The 15,200-nt window shown below is 37.6% G+C and overlaps 3 protein-coding genes across 3 annotated transcripts; 1 reads left to right on the forward strand and 2 right to left on the reverse strand.

The window, feature by feature from the left end:
- Positions 1-850: 850 nt before the first annotated feature.
- On the reverse strand, positions 851-2,548 carry LOC118737258. Its single transcript, XM_036467659.1, has 5 exons — positions 2,284-2,548; positions 2,048-2,203; positions 1,853-1,990; positions 1,212-1,426; positions 851-1,148 (listed from the first exon to the last, which is right to left on the reverse strand). The coding sequence occupies exons 1-5, from the start codon at positions 2,404-2,406 to the stop codon at positions 1,019-1,021; spliced, it is 762 nt and encodes a 253-aa protein (XP_036323552.1). The 5' UTR covers positions 2,407-2,548; the 3' UTR covers positions 851-1,018.
- A 1,927-nt stretch (positions 2,549-4,475) lies between these two features.
- LOC118737259 (protein O-GlcNAcase) lies at positions 4,476-9,528 on the forward strand. The gene is made up of 12 exons (XM_036467660.1): positions 4,476-4,845; positions 4,912-4,963; positions 5,021-5,130; positions 5,231-5,454; positions 5,519-5,954; positions 6,029-6,143; positions 6,211-6,296; positions 6,367-7,280; positions 7,348-7,418; positions 7,484-7,929; positions 8,003-8,088; positions 8,155-9,528. The coding sequence occupies exons 1-12, from the start codon at positions 4,710-4,712 to the stop codon at positions 8,953-8,955; spliced, it is 3,477 nt and encodes a 1,158-aa protein (XP_036323553.1). The 5' UTR covers positions 4,476-4,709; the 3' UTR covers positions 8,956-9,528.
- LOC118737260 (ATP synthase subunit C lysine N-methyltransferase) lies at positions 9,036-10,457 on the reverse strand. The gene is made up of 3 exons (XM_036467661.1): positions 10,064-10,457; positions 9,798-9,979; positions 9,036-9,742 (listed from the first exon to the last, which is right to left on the reverse strand). Exons 1-3 carry the CDS (start codon positions 10,323-10,325, stop codon positions 9,569-9,571), a joined length of 618 nt encoding a protein of 205 aa, XP_036323554.1. The 5' UTR covers positions 10,326-10,457; the 3' UTR covers positions 9,036-9,568.
- Between the last annotated feature and the right edge of the window lie 4,743 nt (positions 10,458-15,200).

A 15,200-nucleotide genomic window follows, 5' to 3' on the forward strand; every position in this document is an offset into this window, starting at 1 on the left:
CGATCGGGAGGACTATGGGCAGGAGGTCGGGTGCAAGCGTCAGTATAGGTTGCCACGTTATGCTGTTTATAGCTAACAATTGCTAATCTGGCGAGCTACTGCCCATAATCATGGTGGGTGCATCGTCGTACATTGTGCAGAACAGGCTTGAGATCGTGGTGCGCGTTGAACGACTGAGCAGCAAAACAGTAGCCCACGTAGTCGCTCGTACAAGCTCGCGCAGTGCGCAGTCCTGAAAATTACTTAAAGTGACACCAGCTAAGGCGGAAATTGCACTTGACTGATGTCACGTTGCGGTTTTTTCTGGATCGACACACCGAACAGATTATCTGAGGAACTAGGATCTGCTGGCGGCGGCGTCTGGGTTGGGTGCGTTTGTATCTGTCTATGGTTGTGTTATGTTGGGGTATGGTCGGGTTGGTGTTGTGTTGCTCGGGTGAACTCTGGTGTACCATGTTTACAAAGTAAGAGTCCACGAACGATTTCTGGCTCTGGGTTTGAGTCTATGGTAGCCCTGATTTCAAAATTTTATTGAAAAACACCCTATCTCAGAATTTGGTTGAAGCACGCCCTATCTCAGAATTCGATTCGAAAACGCCCCATCTCAGCTGAAAATACATTGAAAGTGTGCTGAGGTAGGGCGTTTTTGAATCGACTCCTTAGATAGGGCGTTTTTCGACCAAATTCTGAGATAAGGCGTTTTTCAATCAAATTCTGAGGTAGGGCGTTCTTGAAAAGTTTTCTGAGATAGGGCGTTTTCGAACTGGATGCCGAGATATCAATATAAAGTACTTTGAGAAGTGATGAACAGTCTGCTATTATTTTACTTTTTACTTTTCACAAATAAAAAACTGGTCTGTGTGTGGTTTATTTGTATAAAAGGAGTGTGATTTTAGAAAAATAATACGTGTGTTCATACTTTATTCCACTTTAATGTGCAACTTTGCAATATCAGCTAAGGAATGTTTCGGAAGGCTTGTGTGCTTTGTTCAGTGCATTGTACTCAATCGGAATGTCGCTATTTTATTATTTCTATTTTCGGATGTTGCACGTTATCCTTTGCATGAAGATCATACGTGAGTAGAGATTTCATGACAGTCAAAGTGCTTCCAATTATTTGCTTGTGATAAATTTGACGAGTGGCAAACCTATGGGAAAACATTAAAATAGTTAACATAAATTCATTTGAACGTTTGCATACTATACAATACCCCATATTGTCAAAAAAGTCACGTTCTTCTTCTTGCCACTCTGAAATTGTGCATTCCAATGAACCACATCCGTTAGCTATACATTTTTTAGATACTAGATTGAGCATTGGTTCGGCGACTTTTTGAAATGGATATTCCGGCGCTACAGCAAAACGAAACATCCAGGCCGCGTTATATAGTGAATTGTGCTTTTTTACACTTACGGTAGCAATTATCTAAAAAAATAAAATCATAATTTATATGTACATTCGCCTTGGAAAAATATTTCTTTTGATTTTTCTTGAGAGCTGTATTCTAAGCTTAAGCAGTCATAAAAGGGGGAATGTTTAGTTATTTGCCCACTGTTTTTGGATTGGGGCATGGCTCACCGACTAGAGAGATGACAATACGATTCATAGTATTTTTGCGCAAAACCCACTCCAAAATTCGCAGTGCATTTTTCGAACGGATTTTTTTTAATTAATGACCAAAAATTAAAAAAAAATAAAGTTTAGACCATGATGATGGTTTAGACCCTTGCCTACGAGTAATTTTTTTTTGTATTTTTTGTTTTGTTTTTTGTTCGTGACCAATAAGGGCACAATGGCCAGAAATCATTGGGCAATAACTAAACCGTATACATTAAAAGTACGTTGTCCTACCTTTTTTCTAAATTTGTTTTGGTATGATTGCTCATAAGGCGATTCTTCTAAAAAAATTTGATACGTCGCTTCTCGGGGATTAAGGCGAAATATAAACGGCTCGTAACATTCTGCCACTAAGGATTGTGATGCCTTCATCTATTGTTGAACTATTTGGAATTAACTAAATTTGTAATGTGTATTTCATTAATTCACCTTCATCAGTTCGACTGCTTTCGCATAAAACGAAAAATAGGTGCCTGAGAATAAGAAAAATATGCAGCCTGGTATTGTCATTGCACAAAAATGCAATGGTACTCCAATGAAAATAAAGAGTATAGCCCATGTTATAACAATGAATTGCAGAGTGATCTGAAAAAGATGGTAAAATGTATAGTTACAAACATACCTAAACCTTTCTTCAAATACAATCCTGCATTGAATTAACCCACCTCTCTAAAACAAAAACAGTAGAAGGACTTTTTAACAAACGACATGATATAATCGCGCACCAACTCTTGGCACTTAAGTTCATCATCATCACGATAGTTGCGTATTACAATGAATGGTTGCATTTGTAACACAGGCGTATCCACCTGCTTATAATAAGTTTATTAACTATTCTCACGGAGGGCCGTCGAACTTTGCAAGGACTCGTGAAAAAAATCCAGACATCAAAACATACCGCAATTGAGATGACACTACGGAAGCGCAAACTATATCGATAATAGACATCGACTTGCGCAGTATTAACCGACCACATAGTGTCATACATCGTACAGTTCCATTAGTAAAGTAAAGACTGTAAAGGCCGGTCCACATAGAACTTTCGCGTTGGCTTTGGCGTTGGCGTTGGTTTGACAGAACGCACGTTAAAAGTATGCTTGCTACAATGAACGCTTGGCAGCGAATCCTTGGGCCTCTAAATTAACATATTAACGACAGATAAATTAATATTTCATATCAATAATTGCATTTAAAACGATATTTCTTGCCCGCACTTGATTAAAAAGGAAAAATATTTCACATAATTTTATTTATTCGCAACAGCTGACGAGCGACGCACGCGAAAAGTTGAGAGTTGGCCATCTTTTTGCTTTGTGTTAGCGTGAGCGTTGTCGAATTTTGGCTATGTGGACGGCTGCATTTGAATTCATGTATTCATAGTCAGCTGTTGAAGCGACACCAACGCCAACGCAACGCCGAAGTTCTATAGGCCCGTTTACATACAACTTTAGCGTTGCGTTGGCGTTGGCGTCGCTTCGACAGCTGACTATGAATACATGCATTTATATGAAAGTCTCCATATAACCAAAGTTGGGCAACGCCAACGCCAACACAACGCAGAAAGATGGCCAACTCTCAACTTTTCGCGCGCGTCGTTCGTCAGCTGTTCTAAATAATCAAAATTATGTGATTTAATTTTAATTTTTAATCAAATGCGGGCAAGAAATATAGTTTTTAATGCAATTATTGATGTAAAAATTTTGATTTATCAGCCGCTAGTATGTTAATTTAGTGACCAAAGTATTCTGTGCTAAGCGTTCATTGTAGCAAGCACGGGCGTTACGCGCGCCGCTGTCAAAGCGACGCCAGCGCCAACGCAACGCCAAAGTTGTATGTGGACGGGCCTTATGTGGACGGGCCTTTATGCATACTTGGCATTGCTTGAGAGCTGTCACATAAGGAATCTGTTAAATGAGCTTCGCGTTTAAGCGGTTACTCAACGCACAGCATTACATACGTAGAAGTCTGTTGGTTTCTGATTTCTACGGTTCGAATCGCTGAACCGAACCGACAAAATTTTTCATCCGGTTCACGTCCCTGATAGTTTTTGAAGTATAAGCTTTTGAAAATGTTGAAAATTCCACGTTTATCGCCCCCTAGCTCCGCCACTGACAATTTGCACCCAAAAAAATATGCCGTTAAAATCACAAAAAGGGGCTCGCGCCCACTTTTTTTTCTCTAACTGAAAGGTCCGGATTTTTTATGTGTTCCGCGAATAAATGAATGAATTTCAGCACCTAACTGTATTGATTTCGGTTTTTTGCAAATTTTCGGCATTTTTAATTGTATTTTAGCCAAGAGTCATAGAGATAAGATGGCGGGATGTTATGGAAAATACTATGAAACGAAAATTGCTTCACAAAATCATGGTTGATCTGCCACAAAGCCACTTTACGCGTCTACTTACACCTTTTCACAAAGGGCCGTTCCAATAAAGCCTCGTAAACCACTTGTATACATTATAGAAATTAGAAAATTTTTGTTGAGAAAAAGAAGTACAACAAGGGATTTCATAAAAATGTTTTTTAAAAGCGCCATTTTGGCACTTTGTGCCAAGTTGAAAAATTAGGTGCCATTAGAAGTAAAATAAGGTCAAAATGGCACGGTTTGAGCCAAGTTGGCAGCCCTGGTTGTATTTCCCTTATAAGAGTTACTAAGTCAAACTCATAAATATCTACATACATAAATGTTAAGACCTTAAATAATAAACAAATTATTTGCCTTTAAACTTGTAACATTATTCATAGTTTTAATAAATTTATTTCTGCCAACCAAAAGTATCAAAATGGGGCATATGTGAACAAAAAATACCAAATCTTAAAGTTTCGAAAAAAGTATCAAAAATGATACAATGGTATCAAAACGGCAACGCTGTCTTTGACTGCGAAATCCAGCGGCTAGTTCGCATTTTTGCAATTGTTTAATAAATAATTTTGATAATCTTCAAAATTTTTAACTCGTGAAAAACTTTGTGGATTTCACTTCACATAAAAACAGTTCAAGTTTATCCCAAGAAAGCAATAAAAAACCCAAATCTGCTAAAGTAATATTAAGCCCTGAACTTTATTGGGTGCTATTTTAAGTCCTTGTAATGGAGGAGTCACCAAATGTAGAAGCTGAGGAAACAATGTCTGAGGAAAAGCAGCCGGATGTTAGCAGTTCTGCGAATTCCACTAAGCTGAAGCGGGAGCGCAAGGAAAGGGGCTTCATATGCGGTGTAATTGAAGGTAAAGTTGAACGGTTTTGCATGCAACATTCGTGTATTCACGAAAATTTACCATGCATTTTTATAGGCTTTTATGGACGGCCATGGACAACGGAGCAACGTAAGGACCTATTTAGAAAGTGAGTAACCAGATAGTTTGCGAATGTCATAAATGCTAATCACCAAGTATTATTTAGACTTAAGAAATGGGGCATGGACTCATACGTCTATGCGCCTAAGGATGATTACAAGCATCGAGCATATTGGCGCGAATTATATACAGTAGAAGAAGCTGATCATCTTACAAGTACGTACATACATGTATTAAGGAACAGCTTCAGAATTTTATTTTTGATGACTAATGACTACTATTTTTCGACTTTATGGAATTTCATAATTCTCTACAGGTTTAATAACGGCAGCTAGAGAACACGATGTAATGTTTTACTATGCTCTTTCCCCTGGTTTGGATATGTCATACAGCAGCCAAAAAGAAATCCAAACCCTCAAGCGAAAACTCGATCAGGTTTCGCAATTTGGTTGTGAAGCATTTGCTTTGCTCTTCGATGATATCGACTCGGAATTGTCTAAAGTGGACAAAGAAGCGTTCCAGACATTTGCCAATGCACAAGTAAAATAGTTTTAATAGTCATAAACTCAAAACAGAAAAGTAATTTGTTATATTTTTTAATTAGGTCTCGGTTACAAATGAAATATATGCACATCTAGGCAACCCAAGATTTCTCTTCTGCCCCACGCAGTATTGTAGCTCACGAGCTATGCCTACAATACACGATTCCGAGTATTTAAACACATTAGGATCCAAACTTAATCACGATATTGATATAATGTGGACTGGAAATAAAGTAATCTCTAAAATAATAAGTCTCGAATCAATTCAGGAGATAACGGAAGTATTACGTCGACCGCCAGTTATTTGGGATAACTTGCATGCTAATGATTACGACCAGAAGCGTGTTTTCCTTGGACCATATTCAGGTCGTTCGCCGGAGTTGATTCCGCACTTACGCGGAGTCATGACGAATCCCAACTGCGAGTTTCACGCTAACACCATTGCCATTCACACTTTGGCCAATTGGTCGAAATGTAGCCTTGATTCCAAAGTAAATAGTAAGTTATCAATAGAGTTTTTGTATATTCCTGTAGGCGCTTTACTTATGAATGCATTCACATTCGATAAAAAGGTTCTGTTTCCGCGGATATTAAACTGGAAACCGAAAACGAAGACGGTACGACCGAAGAAGAACTGCCCGTAGACAGCTTATCAAAAAATATGTATCACCCACGTATTGCATTAAAGTAAGATACACAAAAAATATGTAGGTAGTAACATTTTATAAGAATTTGATATCATTTTTTAATTTAGAAACGCTATAGATGAGTGGCTACCTGAGTTCTTTTTAGAAAAAGAGGCTTGGGGTCCTATTACGAAGCCGCAACCACAAGTTACAAGTAAGATTACATTCCTTATAAATTTTTCTTTAATTATCATGCTATAATCTCTACGATTATTCAAATGCAGTGGTTATGCCTATTATACCAATTTTACCATCTATAAATACTTGTATGAGCTTGACGACAACAACTACTACATCCACTAGTACCAAAACTCTTACTGTGCCAGAAGTGAACACCACTCAGCTACAAGCTTTGGCCGATGTTTGCAGCACCGTTAGTTCATCAGTTATTAATCCCATAGCCAATCCAGTAATGAATTCCTTAGTTTTACCCACAAAAGTTGTAACAAATGACGACATTGTAAATCCAATTCCTACGTGCGTGGCCTCAAATATTGAGTTGCCAAAAAAAATTCCCATATCAATCGTAGCAGTGCCAATAATGCACAGGAAAGCGGTGGAGGATATATTAACTAAAAATACTACGGAAGAAGCCGTTAAAGAACAGTCATCTGACTCTGGAATAATATCAGCGATCACGATTTCAGCACCGGGGACAAACGAAAGTAACTCGAGAGCTTCTAATGCTCCGACAATTGTGGCAAACAACACTGTTACAGATCGTGGGGAAAATGTGGGTGAAATCGCCAAGGAGGACGAAATGACTATCGAAAAGGCAGAACAGCTGAGTACCCAGTTACCACTGCTGAAAAGGATTAATGAAAAAAAGGCAGTAGAAGTTTCGAAAAATGAAATCGGGGGTATTATCATGGAGAAAGATGTAGATTTATTGGTAAATACCAGCGCAATACCGGGAGAAAGTGTTACTACTACAGGTTCGCTTCCCATGATAGACGAACACACATTAAGCCCGCTAAGTGCAATCAGCGCCGGTGGTAATGAACCGATGGAGTGCAGCAGCAGTTTAGCTTCGCAAGCGTCAGGAAAAGAAGATCGCAAATTGGTATCTGAGGATGTGGTGATGGCTGAAGGAGTCGAAGAAGATGATGTTTGCAATGGCTCGATGAACGAATTGAATGTAAGAAACTTTATAATAATATATTGTGTTTAATAGATCAAGTATTAACACACTCACTAACCTACAGAATAGCATGCAGGTTGAAAGCTCAGAAGGGTCACCCCTCTCAAATGCCGACATGAAAGACTATGAAGAGAAGTATTTTCTAATGTAATGGTCCACACGTATTTTATTAAATTTTGTTTATTTTATCGTCTACTTAGAACTATCCCTGGAGTCGGCAGTAGCAGCCTTATCACTGTGGAGGATCTTTACTTATTGTGTGATCTATTTTATCTCCCATTTGAACATGGAAGTCGGGGTTTTAAGCTTCTAAACGAGTTTAACTGGTTAAAAGCTAACGCAGGCGTTTTGTTAGGAAATGGCAAAGGCATTCGGAAATGTTCAAACGCTGATGGAGCGATGTCGCCCAAACCGGAAGTAGCAGAATGGATGCAGAGGGCGGAAGCGTTCTCTAACCACTGTAACGCAGTCCACGAGCTACTAAAAAAAATCGCCAATTGCGCCAATAAAGAGATATGCCACGATTTGTTTTCTTATGTATGGGACATTGCAGGAACTTTAACTCTCCTAAATGCGTTTGTAAAATGGTTAAGTCTGGGCCATTTCCCGTCTAACGTGCAAACATATACCCAGGGTACATACACATGTAAGCATAGCTCGGATAGAAAAGGGACGTCACATTATTTGTATGGGGTGTACTTTACGAAAACTATTTACAGGGTTCAGTAAGGGTTGGAAGGAGGCATTCATGTCCGGCGATCAAGAGCCATGGGTATTTCGAGGAGGGCTTATTGCCGATTTACAGGTAAAAAATTATATTAAATGATATTAAAAAATTTACTTATACTTCTCTTTTATTTTCCTTGTGAAGCGTCTGATGCCAGTGGATTCGGGTAACGATTTGTTTCTCTATAAATTGCCTGAATTGCCGACAAGTGATTATCACTTGCTGCGTCCGTACACGCCAATCGACGAAGCTGAGTTGGGCCAGGTGTGTACAAGAGCCTTTCTGCAGGTCATGTTACAACAAAGTGATGAAAAAACTGACGAATACGACAACATCCTCGAGACATTGTTACCCAGTCATTTGCGCGAACTTATAGCCGACAACATTGTTGGACATTTTGTGACTCTTAATCCTAATTTATGTATTGTAGCTCATGACGCTTCTAATGCCATTGTTGGATATGCAGCTGCTGCCTTGAATGCAAACACTTTTATGCGGAATGTTGAAGTCTGTTGGATACCTTCAATGAGGGAAAAGTACGCACCGTCTTTATTGGAAAAAGATAACTTCATCGATATTGCAAATGGCACAGATAGCGAAAAAAGGCGTGAATCTTCCGGACTTAACGTCCTCATGATTGAGATGATACGAGATTTTCACAAGTACGAATATGATTACCAGTGTCCGACCGAAGTAAGCAGTGCATATCCAGCTGTAATGACAGCCGCCGCCTTAAAAGATGCTCTGTCCCGCGATCAGGGACTTTTAAAGCGTCTGATAACAGTGACATTAGCTACATTACGTTCCAATGGCTGTTTCGGCGTGCATGTTCGCCTAACAGTAAAAGGCTCAGAAAACTTACAGCAGCATTATTCAAAGATAGGATTTACGAAAGTATATCATGACGGTGAGAACAAGTATATCTATCTTGGGCGCCGCTTTTAGCAACCGTCATATCAGGCACCGATCACTATTTTAAAAAAGTTGCGCCGCCTGTCGTCGAACAGTATAGAAGATTGATCATAAAGTATGCATACCGACACCCTCTCATCTTTATTTTCCTTTTTCTAATTTATGTATAAGAATACTTAGCATCTATGAAAACTTCAGGAACATTATATAAGCCGTTTATTTTGAAAGGCATATGTCACATCACAACTCGTGCTTATATAACCGGTTATCTGAAAAGTAGAAGGTTTTGTCGTGACCATAGACCGATTTACAGATGCATTCGGTTACAATAGCCTGTCATTTAAGCGCAAGAGTTACGAAGCGACTTATGCCACTTTCAAAAACTTTATTACAAACATCGGTTTTCGTTTTCTAAATTAAACTTTAGTCCATCATAATCATAAATATGTATAGTAAAAATGTCCACTTTTTATATGTGTTTGTATGCAATTTTCAACAATTTTGCCAAGCCTTATGACAAAGGGCTTGATTAATGAATAGCTTGACTCCATTTGCATAATTAGGTATATCACAAATACACCGCAAATAAAAACTCCACATAAATAACTACCATTTTTATTGCAAGGGCGCTTCCAATTATTTTGTATTATGCTCTCTTATTCGCGGTCGATTTAACTTTGTTTAAATTATAAAACCAAACTGTATCAATACCATCTCCAGCAACGCTTTGGGGCTGCAAACCCGGCAATGGAAACCGGCATGCAATAATTTTTGCGTTTTCCTTTGATTCTGCAATCAACTTGCTCTCCAAATCTTTCATCTAGAGAAAAAATATATGTATAATCAATAATAAAGCTGTTGATAAATCAACCTACCATCTGCTCTACTCCAAATATAACTATATAATCGTATGGCGCCACGCTGTATTTCCACAGATCTCGCCTATAAAAACGCGTTTGGCGTTTTACACCCTGTCGTAGAGCTGACAGTCGTGAATACCAAACCAACCAAGGGTTTAGTTCTACTCCATCGGCAAGTATACCATTTTTAGCAGCAGCTATAAAAAAAAGTTATTCCTAAGCTTTGTATTGTGCATTTAAGCTATTCAGATTTGGTATGCATCATAAACTAGTCTTTGTACCCACAACAATTCGTCCATCACCAGATCCTATGTCCAATAGCTTGCTTTGTGAGTTCTTAGGTAAGAAGCTGAGCACATTTCTAACCTGCTCATTTGTGGCTGGAACGTACGGCAGACAAATCCGTCGAAACGCTGGCGCTACGAAGGAAGCACAAATAACACTAAGTCCAACGCCAATCCCACCAGTGGCAGCTATTAGAATTTTCGCTGATGTGGATATTCCTTTCCTTTTTGTGGCACTGTCTTCGATTAAATACTCCATGCTATTTGAATGTTGTATGTTCGACCTGCTGATTCCATGATGTGATCCCAATAAACACCAAAAAAATATTTATTCAACCTTGAGAAATTCATAGTTCTCAAGTTGATACCCAACATCATTCTCCAACTCATCTTTGACCGACGCGTAGATACGTAAAAAGTGATAGAGAAACGAGTTTTTAATTATCAACTGAAAAACGAAAGCTATATGAAGAGGAAAATTATCAATAAAAATTAAATAATCTTCAAAATATCCGCAAATAATCTTGAAAGAAAATAAAAGGCTAAGTGAATCAAGAGGCAAAATTACTGTCGGACAATACATAAGGAGTAATAAAATGAAAAATTAATATTCAAATTCATCTATGTATGTCTATAAGCTATAAGGTATTCTACTATTCCAATTTCAGTATTTCAATGATATGTTTGAGACCAATTGGATAATTACATTGGAGTTCAAGTTGAGAACTAGCATTTTCTCAACTTGAGAAACAGTTCTTTTTTCATACAAAGAAAAATGCTCTTTTTGTTGAGAACGCTATGATCCTCCACTTGAAGTACTGTTGAGAAACAACGTTGGAGATTTGAGAAATACCTTCTCAACTTAACCTCAAGTTGAGCTCAAACCTAAATGTTTGTTGGGTATGTAATTGGTACAAGGCGAATTTATACAATGTGGTCAAGGCGAATTTATACAAGGTGGTGTTACTGGCGAATTTAGATTACAACAACGACAACCATATGTATTTTGTGTGGAAGGTGTTATGTCAAATCTCAATTCTCTCCAAAGTATACAAGTACTGTTTTTGCTTTTGATGGGTGTGCTGTCAAATCAGAAAAGCAAAAACAAAATACATGTAAGGCGAAGAGATCAGCTGATTTTACAACACCACCTTGTATAAATTCGCCTTGAAGGTGGTGTTGACGGCGAATTAAATTTTCGCCGCGGTACTACTGAATGTCAAAATGATGTGTTTGTTGTAAACAAGGCGAATTCATTTTAAAACAAACACATCATTTTGACATTAACAAGGCGAATCTATACAAGGTGCGCTCGTTTAAAATCTCCAGCAGAAACCAACCAACTGCCAAATTCCGGCGAAATGTCATCTGTTCTCTCACAAGAGAGAAATATCCAAAATAGTACGCGAACAGAAAATTTGCAGAAACTTGCAAGTTAGACGAACAGCTGATTGAAATTTTGTTTACATTCAAAAGTGTAAAATTTAAAGCGTACGAAAGCTCATTACAAAGTGGTATCCTGACACAGTTTATTGATTAAACAAATAACTACTTACTTCTTACAAGTTTAATTAGTCGCATTTTGCCATTTTTAACTTCCAAACCATCAAATTCAATTTTGTGATTTGCGTAAATTCCTACTAGCTGTTTTTGATCAGCTGTTTCCCTGTTGGCAAATTGCTGTTGGCAAAAATTTTTCCAGCAGAAACTAACAGCTTCCCTTCAAAATGAAATGTCACTTTGCTCTCTCATTTTCCCCTACTTTGCAAGTTTTTTGCGTACGCGAACGCAAAAACCTGTAAGTTTTGGTTAAACTTGAACAATTAACGCGAGCGCACCTACAAGGTGGTGTTATCGGATCCGCTGATTTCAAGGCGAATTTGTACCTTTTGTCAAAATCATCAAAACGGAGTCTCCACGAAAATGTCCTGAATTTATACGGTAGCAATCTATAGCAATGACTTTTGTATGTGTGTCTGATTCATATTTGTGACATTCTATAGTTTGATGTTAAATATTTTTGAGGAGCTCAAACTTGGGTGTGCTTAATGAACTGTCTACGCGGATGCGCTGTTAGGCGCTAAATTCATAAAATAAAACAAATTTCACGTTTTTCATAAAGATATAATCTTAAAATATTTATGTTTTAAATTTTTAACTTGCATTTAAAAACTCCATTAAGTGCCATAAATACGATTTGAGATTCCAGCCGAGAACTTTTCTAATCATGAAGCGAAATTCCCCACAGTAAGTGTTGCCATGTCCATTTTTTTGCAGAGTTGCAACCATTTATTACTATGGACTGCAATCTAATGGGTCGATTATCGTTAGCAACTGAACTTCAGTTGCGTTGTTAGTTGCCGAAACGTTATTTCAGATGGCAACAGGCAACTGCGCTCGCCACAGAGTGTGTCAGCTTCTTTTGGAAGTCCTCAGTATGCTTTCAAAATTAGCACACTTATAAGAGAAAAACTTTGAAAGCATTTACATTAATGTGCTTTCAAAATGAACACAAAACGATAATAAATAAAAGAAAAACCTTGAAAGCATTAACTTTTGCTTACAGTGCATGCGGTAGCTCCAAAGGATTGGAATTATCCTTCAAATGTCGCTTGATTGAGGCCGCGTTCATACACTTCTCTTCTTCTTAACCCTTTCACTACCGTACTATAAGCAGCGTACTTACAAAATTTTAGGTATTTTTCGGGTAGATATAATATGCAATAAGACAAAAAAAAAAATAAAAAATCGAATGTCCTTCAAATGGAAAATATGTCCTGGGATTATTTGTCCCATTGGGCTGTTTACATAACATTAATTGGGACTAAACATCCTATGGGTCATATTTATTTGAAAGTAATGAAAGATAGTTTTGACTTCCTAGTCTGATATTTTATTTATCAAATTTATCAAAGCATTCAAAAATGAATGGCTCTTTACATATTGAACATATATGTATATGCATCGGTCTTCTTTTATGGGCATATGATCCACCATATACTATCTTTTTGTGCTTTTGTGAGCTAGGACCTTTAGTTATAAGTATTCTTTTGTCTTTTGTGAGAGCTCCACTTTGCGCAATGGACTGCTCAACAAATGGAACCAAGAAGCCACGTGCGCATTCAATAGTGTTTGATGCCAAATAATTGCTATAAAAAATTACGCGTTAATTAAAAGAACCCAAAAAAGCTGATTTTGAAAAGAAAATACTTATTATATTATTATTATCTTATTCAAATACAGGGCGAACTGCATTTTTGTCGATCTTTTAAATCTCCCTTGGGTTGCAAGATCCCCATGGCAGTGAGAGGGTTAAATAAATAATTGTGATGAACTTAGTTTTATTGCTGTATTTTCTTTAAAACTTTTTATTTTAATAATTTAAGTTTACTAGCACAGCTTGTTTTCAACCACTTGCCGATTGTCGAATTGTGAAATTTCGATTATCGATAACTGCCGCAACTGACGATAGTTTCCTTCCAGTTGCGTTGCCAACTGGCAACCGAACCGTGATTGCGTTTCTATCCGTAATCGACCCTTAAAAAATTTACTACAAGTTTTTTTCATTTTTTAGTTCTTTAATTTAGAGATATGTTGCTGATAAACACGCTTTTAAATACTTATTCTCAAAACCAATCACAAACACATAGTTGTCTTGTAGCGTGATATTAAGGGTATTCATCAAACCTTATAAATGCATTGTAAACCGTATAAACTTATAATTGTGTAAACCTTATAAATGAACCGTCAAAAATGTTTGGAAACTCGTTTACACATTTCTGATAAATTTATCCAGCGATTTCACTGAATAAACTTGATAAACTGAAGACAATGCAACTCTGCCGCACCTCTAGCTATGTTTTCTTAGGCAATAATCGGGATCCGCATACAAATTTTGCACGCAATTTCAACAACGATATGATCCTGATAGAGATCTGGTTCAATTATTATCCCGTCTGTTTGTTTTGTTTCACTGATAATTCGCAAAGTTTGGTAGCCGTGACAAATGAATTCATACACAAACAGACATTCTGCCATTGTTTCTTATAACTTGCTTCAAATAAATAGCCTTTATGTTATATGTACATTTATTTAAATAGATATCTCGTAAATATAATTTTTTCCAATTTAGTGAGGTAGTTTCTATAATTTCTTTATACCCGTGCTAGTAGTATAAAGTTAGTGACACTGCGCTTTATAACCAAAGAAAACACGACTATTGTCGCAGGTGTAAGGTCGGTGTTATGCAGAAATTTTGTTTGGCAAACTGCGTGCAATTGTTGTTGCAGCAAACTCGGAGAGAGCGAGTTTGGCGACTCTCACAGCAAACTAATTTTGTTTGGTCAAACTGCAGCAAATTCGGTGTTGTCATATACAAAAATTTTAAATTTTGCGCGTTATGTACATCTGAAATTCTCATTTCGTGTTGGCAATAGCCATGAAAACCATAATGAACGTGCAACCCTGTGCCAAACTCGACATAACCACCTCCGAGCAAACTAAGCAGCCGCCATTTAATTTGGCAAACAAAAGTTTGTCTGCATAACACCGACCTAAACGAAAAGAGAGTGTAGGTCGTTCATGTAACACCCGATTTACATGTTTCAAGTACTTGAAAGCACTCATTCTCTTTTGCGTTTTCTATTTGCTTTTACACGTTTCAATTCTGTTGAATTCAAGTTTTTGGTTCTTTAAATGGGAAGCAACGAAAATGCCAAAAGCAAAGCAAGAAAGTTGAAACGACTTGACGGTACAGACGCATGTGTACTCGTCCCTTTTCTTCTCACCCCCTCTCTTCCACATGCGAGCAGACTTGAATTCAATACTTGAACTGTGTAAAAGCAGTCTAACAGAGTGCATAAACTTATAAGATTATCTGCTTGATAAAGTTATCGGTTTAGATGAATACCACTAATGCATTTCTAAGGTTTGATGAATACCCTGAACAACCGGCCTTAGAAGTGCTAAAAATTAAAATTCTCACTGAAAAGAGCAGCACTGGTCAATTTGTTTTGTTTCAACTGCAAGACAACCCCAGTACATTTGGTGTCACGCAAAATGCAACCGTGTTTGACGCCGCCATTTATATTTTCGTTTCGGGATTTCGTGTCAAATTTTTGATTGCAAGTAAACG

The sequence above is a fragment of the Rhagoletis pomonella genome, unplaced genomic scaffold (assembly GCF_013731165.1).
Source record: "Rhagoletis pomonella isolate Grant_MI unplaced genomic scaffold, Rhpom_1.0 Rhpom_scaffold_00004, whole genome shotgun sequence".
NCBI classification, from domain to species: domain Eukaryota; kingdom Metazoa; phylum Arthropoda; class Insecta; order Diptera; family Tephritidae; genus Rhagoletis; species Rhagoletis pomonella.

Coding starts and splice junctions, on each gene's coding strand:
- LOC118737258 (XM_036467659.1), bottom strand. CDS start 2,406: ATGCAACCATTCATTGTAATACGCAACTATCGTGATGATGATGAACTT. Junction 1,427..1,852: donor AAAACAAATTTAGAAAAAAG/GTAGGACAACGT, acceptor TTATTTTTTTAG/ATAATTGCTACCGTAAGTGT. Junction 1,149..1,211: donor GACTTTTTTGACAATATGGG/GTATTGTATAGT, acceptor GTTTTCCCATAG/GTTTGCCACTCGTCAAATTT.
- LOC118737259 (XM_036467660.1), top strand. CDS start 4,710: ATGGAGGAGTCACCAAATGTAGAAGCTGAGGAAACAATGTCTGAGGAA. Junction 4,846..4,911: donor CATATGCGGTGTAATTGAAG/GTAAAGTTGAAC, acceptor GCATTTTTATAG/GCTTTTATGGACGGCCATGG. Junction 6,144..6,210: donor CACCCACGTATTGCATTAAA/GTAAGATACACA, acceptor TTTTTAATTTAG/AAACGCTATAGATGAGTGGC.
- LOC118737260 (XM_036467661.1), bottom strand. CDS start 10,325: ATGGAGTATTTAATCGAAGACAGTGCCACAAAAAGGAAAGGAATATCC. Junction 9,980..10,063: donor TGATGGACGAATTGTTGTGG/GTACAAAGACTA, acceptor TTTTTTTTATAG/CTGCTGCTAAAAATGGTATA. Junction 9,743..9,797: donor TATTTGGAGTAGAGCAGATG/GTAGGTTGATTT, acceptor TTTTTTCTCTAG/ATGAAAGATTTGGAGAGCAA.